The 12,764-nt window shown below is 34.5% G+C and overlaps 1 protein-coding gene and 1 pseudogene across 1 annotated transcript; both read left to right on the forward strand.

Annotated features, from left to right (window-relative positions):
- Nucleotides 1-299: 299 nt before the first annotated feature.
- LOC134250062 (uncharacterized) lies at nt 300-737 on the forward strand. Its single transcript, XM_062732415.1, has one exon. It carries the CDS (start codon nt 300-302, stop codon nt 735-737), a length of 438 nt encoding a protein of 145 aa, XP_062588399.1.
- Nucleotides 738-2,181: 1,444 nt separating this feature from the next.
- Nucleotides 2,182-12,528, forward strand: LOC134250064 (heat shock 70 kDa protein 12B-like; annotated as a pseudogene).
- The last annotated feature ends 236 nt before the right edge of the window (nt 12,529-12,764 follow it).

Raw genomic sequence — 12,764 nt, forward strand, 5'->3', positions numbered from 1 at the left:
AAAAAAAAAACGTTCACAATCAGTATGATAGAAGAACAGTATCGCTCAACATCTTGGATCAGTTTATACAGACGGATCAGCCAAAAATGCAACAACAGAAGGAGGAGAGGGTATTTACATCGAATACCCTAATGGAGAAAAATAGCCAGAGGCAATCCCAACAGGCCTTCATTGCTCCAACTACAAAGGCGAAGAAGAAACCATCACCCATGCAGTACGCTCCATCAGAGACAAGTCCAACATAACAACAAGTGTAGTATTCCTGACAGATGCCCTATCTGTACTGCAAGCCATTAACAATGGTAAACTCCCCGTACTTGAAAAAAGATCTACACAACATCGAAAGCCTTCAAACAGCATTACAATGGATACCATCTCATTGCGGAATCAAGGGAAACAAAAATGCCGATCTGCTAGCAAAGGAGGGAGCCAAACAACAGCAATATGAAAACCAAGTTAGCTTCTCAGAGATGAAAACCATCATCACATCACTACACAGAACCCCTCAACAACAAGACAGCTATAACCAACTGGCTAGACCTGAGCAGACGAACATCTTCAGACATAGGACAGGACACAACAGACTCAACCAACATCTGCATAGAGTCATGAAAGTCATACCATCACCGATGTGTACATGTCGAGAAGCTGATCAGAATACAGAACACCTCATACAACACTACAGAATACACCAGGCACTGAGAAACAACACATGGCCAACACCAACAACGTTATAAGAGAAGCTTTATGGACCATTGGATGCCCTACAGAAGACCACCAGATTTGTAGAGGAGACTGGGACTCAAGTGTGATTAGGCGAACGAAAAGAAGAAGAAGAAGAACTTCAAGTTACATAAACACAGCACTGAGTGATTTTTTGATGCCAAACATTTACGCCTCATTCTATAAAATCAAAATTTGGCGAGTTTTACACAATAATAATCATACAACACATGAAGGATAATAACTCTCTTGTAAAAAGCTATACCCGAAGATTGCTTTGTGATAAGAAGAAAGCGTTCATGCTAGACGGAAAAATACTCTATTGGGAGGTATTGCTTTACATTCTCATTTTCTTTTCTAGATGTATAATCTATATTACTTATATTACTATGTTTCAATTTTTTATTTAAAAGTTTATAGCGGAAAAAGGGGATTCACATCCAAATCACAATGAAATAAAAGCTTTTGAGGACAGCCTATATATCTCCATCAAAAGTGTACTACAATTTTGTGTTAATGATTTAATGAATCATTATAAAGTGATTGTTGAGGTTAATGAAATATTTTCAGCATTTTTTTTTATAATTCTTACTTTCGTTTTCACAGACATTACAAAAATCATGAAGATAAACCAATAATAAAGAACATTTGTACTTCTATTTTTTTTCAGATTTAATATGGATCCCATCAGGAGTGCACAAGACGTCATCCGATGTGACCTTTGTAAGACAGCTATAGTACAGATGTACTGTGATATCTGTCATATCAACCTTTGTAAACAATGTAATTAGGAATATATTGCTGATGAATATGACAAACATGAAGTGGTCCCATTCCAACACAAAAAGTCAACTTTAATCTACCCTAAGTGCTTAGCACATCAATCAAGAGACAGAGAGTTTTACTGTGAAACGTGCACAACCTCTATGTGTGCTCTGTGTGCTTTATCTGATACATAAAGTGGGCATTCAGTTTCATCTCTTTCTGATCTCTTTTATCCAAAGAGGAAAGTCATTGGAAAAGATGCTGAAGAATTAGAAAACTCAATTTCTCCAACGTATGCAGAAATTGCAATTGAATTAGAAACCCAGATAGCTAACTTAGATGGAAAATATTGGATATTTTACAACAGCGTTGATCAAATGTGGAGAAGAATGGCACAGAGAAGTCGATATAATTGTCGAGAAATTAAGAATTGAAATAAAAAAGGGAAATTGAAGCATAAGAGTATTCTAGAGGATCATTGAAAGAAATCAAACAGATACAAACTATTATTGAACAAACACTTCTAAATCTTCAACAGATTGAAGATTCCAATGATGTATCTTTGACCATGAAATACATCTCACGCACTAAGGAATTAAGCAGACTACTTCCAAAAACTCATATAGCACTGCCAACTTTTAGTTCAAGGACAATAGACACAGAACGGTTTTACAAGCTTTTCGGATATTTTTACACCATTATCCGTCACAACAGAGGAAAATGGTTACGAAGTGAAGAAACCAAAGTTATCAACAAAAGAAATGCTGGAGACAAAAGTAAGTTATATCATTTTAACACATCGATCACATTATTTGTACCAACAGACATTGATATTTGGTTAGATTAGGGTCTATTTCTTCTCTTTTTTCTTATTATATGTATTCTCTGGACATATTAGTTCTTGGATAAGAAATCCTCATCAATACCTGTAATTTATTATTTCAGACTTGGGACACAGAGAACATGTCCTCTGACAGAAAGCCTTTGGTGGCAGCCATTGACTTTGGTACTGACGTACAGCGGCATTGCATTTTCCTTTAAACATGACTACGAGAACGACCCTTTGAAGGTCAGATCCAACAACTGGACAGCAGGCTTCCGGGGTTCTGCAGACCCTAAAGACCCCCACCTGTATTCTGTTCAATAAAGACAAAGAGTTTGACTCGTTCGGTTATGAAGCAGAGGATAAATATTCAGAGCTGGCAGAGGATGAGGAAAATGAGGAGTTGTATTATTTTAAGGGGTTCAAGATGTCTCTCTTTAACAAAGAGGTAAGTTCATCTCTTAATATAAGAAAAAAGATAATTATTTAAAGTCAGGATTGTTGTTAAGGGACCGGGGATTACTCTGTCTATACTGAGGTAATCCCCTCCGGCTACTATAGTATTCTTGTATTTCCTATCGACACATAGATCTGTTAGGGGAGGAACCCTTAACTCACTTCTACTTGGTATTGATCCCGATCTTTTCTATTCTGTTTCAATTCTGAGATACAACCCTGTTTAAGTAAGGCAGAAAGATAATCAAATTATATTTATTTGCTGTAAATTTGTAAAACGTTATTGGTTGAAGCTTACAGGTTAGAATTTAAAAAAAATATTTTTTAAATTTATAAATATTTTGTGTATAGAAGCTTCGATTTAATATTGAGCTTTTTTTTACTTATAATACTGTATGTCTTCAAAATGCTTAATATATTGCACATTTTATTGTACATTGTTCTCACAGGAACCACTTTCAAAAGCCGTGAAAATAAAATCTATAGACGGGAAGGAGATGTTGGCTTTGGATGTGTTTTCAGCGGCCATTAAATTCCTGAGGGGTCAGCTACGACAATCTCTAGAAGAAGAAGGCGCCGGGATCAGAGAAACTGATATTGGCTGGGTCTTAACAGTACCTCCTATCTGGGACGATACTGCCAGACAATTTATGAGAGAGGCGGCAGTTAGGGTATAAGCTATAAATTAGCCTAGAGAAATGTTTTTCCCCCGCTTTCACTGGAAGTTAGGGGTATTAATTTCGGTCTCTCTGTTCGTCCGTCCTTATTTCTGTCTGTCTGTAAAACTTCAGTATCCGCGCGATATCTCGAGAACCCTTTGAGCTTTGGCAATGGAATTTAGCATAGCAACTATCTATGGCCTAAGGAAGAAAGTATAGATTTTGAGGTCAAAAGGTTAAAGTTCAAGGTCGTAAGTTTATACACTGCGTCTGTGTGTAACACTTTCTTTTCATAGTGCTATCTCAAGAAACATTGAGCTTTTGTATTGAAGATATATAGCATAACTAACTAGAGCTTCTCTCACTCCTTTCAAAGTGTCCCGCCCCTTTTTTATTGTTATTATTTATTGTATCAGAAGATGGTTGGAAATACTTGTAGCACAGGGGCAAGTGGAGAGTTATAAAATATGTGTTAGGTCACAGGTTCAAATCCCGTACGATCCTTTAATTTGTAAATATTTTTATTTACTGAAGGATATTATCTAGCAAGTGAAATGATTGATTGATTGATTGTATATTGTTTAACGTCCCTCTTGAGAATTTTTCACTCATATGGAGACGTCACCGATGCCGGTGAAGGGCTTCAAATTTAGACCTATACTCGGCACTCAGGGCCATTGAGCAGTGAGGGTTCTTTATCGTGCCAACGCCTACCGTGACACGGGACCTACATTTTTAAGGTCATATCCGAAAGACCCGTGACTTTCACTTCTAGTGCCGAGCGCTTGGGCGAAGGAACAGTCACTCCCTATGTTTATGTCTTAGGTATGACGCGGCGCCGCGATCGAGAATCGAACCCGGGCCTCCTGACCACGAAGCGAACGCTCTACCACTAGGCTACCGTGACCGGTGCAAGTGAAATGAAGATGATATAACGTCTGGATTGCACAATATCATAAAATCATCATTATAAGTTTGATAAATATTCTACATGTATATAAAAAGCATCCTCTATACACATATTAAAGATTAAGCAATCAAATCTCTATATCCATATTAGCATCTGTTTAATTGTCTTCAATATACATGTATACATTGAATAATTCTACAAATTCAGGGTGTGTTTTTGTGTATGTGCATGATGCAAATACTTTTCTGTTTTCCCTTAGCGGGGGACACAACCTCTCTGAAAAAGCTTGTTCTTAAAGATTTCTTTTATTTACGGAAGCCTATTCAGGACATTCTAACGAATAAAATTTGTTAAATAAGAAATTTCTTTGAATTCTTTTTGACGAATTAAATATATTAAAATGAATTTGAAATTTTTTTTAGGTAATTAAATTCGTTTAAAAAATGCTAAAATTCATGAAAACAAATTCAAAAATTTTTTATAACGAAAAAAAATTCGTTGAAACAAATTCAGCAATCATGGTCTTTAGAAAAATATACATGAATTCGATATCAAGATTTGTCAAATTAGTTTAAATGATTTTTAGTCGATTTCCTTCTAACAAATTAAGAATTTGATTTCGTTTTGAAGAATTTAATTCGAAACAAGTTTTAGATTTCATTATACCGAATTTAATTCATTATTAATAGCTTTTAAATTCCTTTAAAATAAATTTAACAAATTTCTTATATATAGATTAAATTCATTATAAGAGCATTCAAAGAAATAATTTTAAAGAATTTAATTTGTAATAAAAAGTTCGACAGTTCACAAATATTAATTGAAAGAATTGTTAAGAACCATGAAAGCTTAAAATAACAAATTTGGAATAAAAAACCCACAAACCTCTAAATAGGGCTTACTATTTAGAAAACTTTACCTGTACACCCCTACTAATGTTATTGTGATTTAAATTCAAGACACGTGGTTTAGGTTGATCTATTCAAAGGTTATAGGGTAGAACCGGTTTTATAAATAAAATTGGCAGTAAACATGATATTGCCATAGCTTGTTTCTTTTGAAAACATGTCCTGTAATAAATGTTTATAGACCTTTCTGAAAGACTTTCACGATTTTCAACAGAAAAGGGGTGGCTTAAGGAAGTGGTGTTAAAATAACAATATATCATACTTTTCGGCGAAAATTTGAGCTCACTGGTAACCGATTCGCAGGTACAAAATGTGCATTATCATCAACACTGACAAACCTTTGTTTGCCTTACATGGCTATTGTTATAAATGCGCACAGAGGATCTTACCACGAGCAACTGACCAATGAATGAATAGCAACGTTTACGTCAAATAAATGTTTACATTTTACTTCGAACACGTTGTCAATTGTACGATCATGTTAATGGACTGCAAAATAAAAAAAAATGTTCTTTTGAACAAAATACAAAGATAAGAAACTAAGAAAGATATTACGGGCGTTTTTAATTTATTGTTAAATGGAAAAATGTTTAATTAATAAAATCTAGTTTATGTCTAGTTCAGAACACCAGCACCTCAAGGGTAAGGAAAACGAGCAGCATCTCTTATGCATTTAAATGGACAAAACTTTGTTTACGTTCGTGATCACGTTTGTTGGCCAGTGTCACCTGGCATTTGTATTCACCGATAGTACAACAAAGCAATTAATACAGACGCAAATCGCTTTTTCAGTATGACTTTCAGAAACCTAGACTTCCGCTGTTTATTTTAACAAATGATTTTTTTTCACATTATGAGCATGAAAATAATATTTTTTAAAATGCTTTTCATTTAGCATAAGATTTTCCTTTTTTTCAAGCGTAAAATTTCTGTAGTATTTGTAGTAACTCACAATGCAATACTCATTCAGCTGATTGGTCAGTTAAAATCATGCTGGTGCCTCATTTGCTAATCTGACGCCAAAAAATATAGTCCCGGTTCCCATGCAAAAAAAATTGTCCAAAAAGAAATTTTAATTCATGACTGCAGAAAATTGTATCATAGAGAATACTTATTTTTAAAAGTTTGATTGAATGTAAAAGAGATCGATTGATTGAAGTACATTTCTCCAGACATTATCAGTTGATTCTAGGGTGGTGAAAACTGAAACGCAACAGAACTTTTCTGTTTACCATGCCTCCACGTGCTAGTTCCTTTCTAGCCACATTTCCGTGAATAATTTACCCTATCTCGCTGAATTCTCTCTTCTCGCCAGAGCCACTGCCAGAGCTACTCTGAAGTAATCGGGTTTTATAATTTGCAGAACACCGGAAAACTAAAAGGTTCCGAACACATTAGTAGGGGTGTGTAGATCTAGTTTTAATTGTGAATACAGTTTGAAAATATCTTTTAGAATATATTTTTGAAAGGCTTGCTTACTACTATGATGAGATGTTGATTTTTGTTAAGGCTGGAATATCCGGGGACAAGTTACTGATAGCAATGGAGCCTGAGGCGGCCTCATTATACTGTAAACATCTCCCCATAGAGAAACTGCAGGATGAGGGAGGCGTTCAGGGATTCGGAGTCTTCTCAACGGAGAGCAAATACATAGTTCTGGATTGTGGAGGTATGCTTTAGTTTTAAATGCCCTTATGTATAGCACACCTGTTTTATTATTATTTTAGCATTTCTTCATCAGAAAACATCTCTCTAACAGATCTAGTGTTTCTAAAAAAAATTACTCACTGTACAACATTAGCCTATATAACTATCAAAGTAAAGGGTTTTCTTTGTTTTTTGAATTGACTATTGTTTTGCAAAATTGCTGAAAAACTCTCTGGAATAAACAAGAGGCAACTTGCAAGGTAAAAGCAAAACTCAGTTCAGAATTGAAAAGTATATATATAAAACTGGGTTCAGGGGAAAAGGGGTATTTGAACAAACCTAAATCTACCCTTCCTAAGGATGCTTTTGAATTAATATTCCACAGAGCCAAAATGAATTTGAACTACCTTATTTAATTGGATTCTGAAACTTCATAAGAATCCTTACAAACACCGATACATTGCAGGTTACAGTAAATGTTCAACCAAGCCTCTTTTGTTACTCCTCACTAAGAACTTGACAATAGTGAACTAAAAACTTCAAGAGTACTGTGCAACTATATATTCAAGAAGTGGTGTAAATCAGATGTGGATACTAAAAAATTCTAAAGAACTTTTGGACAATTTGAAATCTCAAGCTTAAGGCTTTATAAAAACCAACAGGTTAAAAACTTACGGTTTTTCAACTTTATACACAGCAATTCCCCACGACAAATTAAAATCCAGGCTTTTTGTTATAGACAGCTGCTTCTTCAAGAAAAGTGGAACTCGTAAATTTACTTACCTCGTCATTGGTCATTTGCAAAATTATTTTGTTAAAACGGATTCTGATTGCACACATAAGTACTCTGAAGGTGACTTCAAGAAAATGCTTTAGTTTTTGATTGACAATGTCTATGTGGTTTTTGGAGACTAGGTATTCCAACAATATATTGGCATTCCCTTGGGAACAAGTTGCGCTCCGTTATTATTAGACTTATTTTTATCACCCCTACTAATGTTATTGTGATTTAAATTCAAGACACGTGGTTTAGGTTGACCTATGCAGAGGTTATAGGGTAGAACCAGTTTTATAAATAAAATTGGCAATAAACAGGAAATTGCTATAGTCTGTTTCTTCTGAAAGCATGTCTTGTGAAAAATGTGTTTCCACACCTTTCTGAGACTTTCATGATGTGTTAAATAACAATTAATACATCTTATCATAGTTACTGCAAAAATTACAGCTCACTAGTAACCGATACGCTGGTAAAAAATGTGTAATATCATCGACACTGGAAAACCTTTGTTTGCCTTATATGGATATAGCTATTAATGCGCACAGAGGATCTTACCACGAGCAACTGACCAATTGTTGATTGAATACGTTTACGCCAAATACATGTTTACATGTTACTTCGAACACGTGGTTCAGGTCAATCTATGATCATGTCAATGGAGTGCAAAATAAAAAAAATGTTCTTAGGAACAATATGCAAACATAAGAAACTGAGAAATATCACCGGCGATTTTAATTTGCTGTTAACTAGAGAAAAATATGTTTAATAAAATGTATACGTAGTTAGTGTCAAGTTCAGTACACCAGCACTTCAAGGGTAAGGAAAACGAACAGCTTCTCGTGTGTATTTAAATGGACAAAACATTGTTTACATAACTATACTCGTGATCACGTTTGTTGGCCAGGGAATCCACCTGACAATTGTATTCACCGATAGTACAATGAAGGAATTTATCAAGCGTAAAATTCTTGTAGTAACCCATAATGCAATTCTCATTCATCCGATTTGTCAGGTAAAGTCACATTGGTGCCTCATTTGCTAATCTGACGCCGAAAAATATAGTCCCCGTTCCCATGCAGCAAAAAATTGTATTATAGAGATTACTTATAATTTGAACTTGAATGAATTCAAGAGAGATCAATTGAAGTACATTAATTTATCCAGAATGATTATAGGCTGGTGAAATTTAAAACGCAACATAACTTTTCTGTTTACCATGCCTCCACGTGCTAGTCACTTCCTAGCCACATTTCCGTGAATAATTTACACTATCTCGCTGAAGTCTCGCTAACTCTCGCCAGAGCCACTGCCAGAGCTACTCTGAACTCATCGAGTTTTATAATTTGCAGAATACCGAAAACTAAAAGGTTCCGAACACATTAGTAGGGGTGTTTATATTGATATGAAGCAGGATTTATGCAAAATCTTATGCGTGAAAAGAAGAAATCACTTGCTGTGGCCTTCAACTCGACATTTAAATATATCGACGACGTATTGTCAATTAATAATGGTAATTTCCATTCCACTATCGATACGATATATCCTTGTGAGCTTGAGATAAAAGATACCACAGAGTCCGACAGTTCTGTTTCATACTAAGATATTTTACTTGAAAAAAGACCCTTATTGTAATCTAAAAACCAAACTATATGATAAACGTGATGACTTTAACTTTTCTATCGTCAACTTCCCTTACTTATGCAGCAAAATACCTTCATCACCTGCATACCGAGTATATATATCTCAGTTGATTCGATACGCAAGAGCATGCTCTACGTATGAACAATTTCTAAAACGAGGTAAATTATTGACAAGCAATTTGATGAAATAAGAATATCAGCAGTCCCGTTTAAAGTCATCATTTCGTAAGTTCTATGGTCGATACAATGACCTTGTCAACAAATACAATTATCATTAAGTCAAATGATGACTGACATTTTTAATGCAATTGTAAGTCCATTATTCATACACTGAATTGACGACGGATTTTTTTCCGTTATTTCCCGATCATGACAAGAAGCACACGGCGAGTGTGACCGGTAGGCATTACATTCCTCTGATGGCTCCTCTATTTTCCCAATTCTCACGATGTGAACAAGTTTAAATTAACATTATCTAATTTGATGCTTTTATGTTGATGAACAATTTTGGCTTTGTTGTTTTTGTGAAGAATTTTAACTATTTTTACCATGTATTTCTATGTAAAAACCTTAATCACCCATTGTGGTCCCACTCTTCCCCCCGGGGATAACAATTTGAACAAACTAAAATCTAATCTACCTTTTTCATGCTTCTATATAATTATGACCAATCAAGGATTTACTGTTCGTGAGAAAAAGATTTGATTTTTCCTATGTATTCCTATGCTAAACTTTGATACACCATTGTGGCCCAACCCTACCCCAGGGGGTCAAGATTTGAACAACCTTAATCTACACTAAATGAGGATGCTTCTACATGAATTTCATTTTTCCTGACTTAGTGGTTCTTGAGAGGACAATTTTTAAAGATTTTTCTATGTTTTCTTATGTTAAAAATTAATACCTCATTGCATTGTGCCTCCCTACACCTGGGGGTCATGATTTGAACATACTTGAATCTATCTTCCACATGAATTTCATCTTTCCTGGTCCAGTGGTTCTTGAGAAGAAGATTTTAAAAGATTTTTCCTGTGTATTCCTATGTTAATCTTTAATACCCCATTGTAGAGCAATCCTACCCCGGGGGTCATGATTTGAACATACTTGAATCTACCCTATACATGAGAATGCTTTCATATGAGTGTCATCTTTTCTGGTCTAGTGGTTCTTGAGAAGAAGAATTTTGAAATATGCCATTCATTTTTCACTTTTTCATAATTATTCCCCTTTTAAACAGGGCATGGCCCTTTATTTGAACAAACTTGAAAATCCCTTCACCTAAGGACACTTTGTGGCAAGTTTGGTTAAAATTGGCTTAGTGGTTCTTGAGAAGAAGATGAAAATGTGAAAAGTTTACAACGACGACGACTACGACCGGCAACGGACTAGTTTTGATCAGAAAAGCACACTTGAGCCTTCGGCTCAGGTGAGCTAAAAAAAAAGAAATGTTCATATAAATATAACTTTTTAACTACGTCATCAAACAATAATTTGATAAGAAAAAGCAAACATGTAGAGTTCAACCTTTATATCTCAGACTCGACAACAAGTCAAAATGACAGAATACTGATATAAAAAATATAAATATACGAGTAAAAAGTAAAAAAAAAATTACTAACGGTAAACGTTTTAGGAAAATATGAATTATATGAAAAAATTGTGTACTAGTACTGTAAACGATACAGAATCATTACATGTATTATTTCGTTTGCATAAAAAATAATTACGTAGATCGAATCTTTAAATGTCAATGAAACACATTATCAAATATTAAAATGAAAATGCATTGATATTACTGAATAAATAATATATATCCTATCAAATTAAGGTACCAATGAAATAATAGAATAAAACCTCATTCAGGCAATCTATACCAAATGATCAAACGAACTTTCAGCTTATCAAATTTTCAGATTATATTTCTTAAAACGATATGACAAAATAAATAAAAACAAATAAATGTATATAAAAGTAAATTTCATTATATCCAAATCAGGCACGAATAAAGCTTAGAGTGCATTATATACATGTAAACAAGCCAAAATTTTATAAAGCTCGTAACAGATTACTTTAATTTAATCCATTACAAATTGTGAAATTGACTGTTATTAACCATTTTTTCTATCTTACTTCTAAGGGGAGATCACTTTAAATCCATAAAATTATCCTTTAAATAAAATGCTTTACTGAGCAGTGTTTGGAGCTTCCTTAAGATTATATAAAGTAGTAACCGCAACTCGTGATTTTTTTCTAATAAAGAGTTACTGTTTAACTCGTGAATAAAAAGTGTCGCAAAAATTGATCCACAATGGTCTACAGTATTCACCTTTTCTATGCATAACCAAAAAAATATTGTTACTGTTATACTTATTTTGTGTATCAGTATTAGATAAAAATTAATTCAGCAATAACTCCAAAACATGCTAATTCAAATGAATTGTGAATTATTTTAAAAGACCCTTTCATTTTTAAAAAACGTCGTAAAAAATTTTAAAGTAAAAATTGACAATCAATGAACTTCTCATTCAAATGTTAATGAGATATATTTGGGAGTTCTAAAACACTTCTTATTTTAAAGGAGGAACAGTAGATATCACCGTTTATGAAGTACAACCTGATCTCAGCCTAATGGAGTTGTACAAAGCGAGTGGAGGGGCGTGGGGAGGGACTCAGGTAGATGAGGCCTACAGACAGATGCTGGTCAAAATAGTAGGATCTCCTACCATCCTTGAGTTTTCCCGCTCACATACAGCTGATTATGTGGACATGTATAGAGAATTCGAAACCAAGAAGCGTGCCATTACAGGTGACACAAAGGGCAAGGTCACCATTAAAATCCCGATATCTCTGGTGGAGACCTTTGAAGAGGATACGGGAGAAGATATCAAAGAGACAATAGAGAATACCAAGTTCTCAGGAAAAATTACATGGGTTGGGGACAAATGCAGAATAACAGCAGAAGTGATGAAGAGCTTCTTTGAAGTGGCAGGGGATCAAATTGTGGATCATGTTAGAGATCTATTAAATAAACCGGAGATCTCAGGAACCAACAACATTATAATGGTCGGCGGATTTTCTGAGTCACCAATTCTACAGGACATGATCAAGCAATCTTTCCCTAATTTGAGAGTTATTATTCCCCCCGAACCAGAGCTTGCAGTTCTCAAAGGGGCAGTGATGTTTGGACACAACCCAGTAACCATTTAGTCTTATATTGCCAAATAAAGCTGCTACTACAGTCAACTTTAATTTAAAAAGTTTTCGAAAAGCTGAAAAAATAAGAGATTCTGAAATCTCACTGAAGACAAGTGTTATAAAATAAATCAGTTTTATAGACGTTAGTTTTCTCATTATTGCACAGTCCCCAAAGATATAGGGCTGCTTGGACACAAATCTGTCACAATTTGTTCTCGCATCGGGAATTTAAGTTTTTACAGTCAACTTTTATCCAAGTA

The sequence above is a fragment of the Saccostrea cucullata genome, unplaced genomic scaffold (genome assembly GCF_032062105.1).
Source record: "Saccostrea cucullata isolate Sc308-1 unplaced genomic scaffold, CSIRO_AGI_Scuc_v1 ctg1097, whole genome shotgun sequence".
NCBI classification, from domain to species: Eukaryota; Metazoa; Mollusca; class Bivalvia; order Ostreida; family Ostreidae; genus Saccostrea; species Saccostrea cuccullata.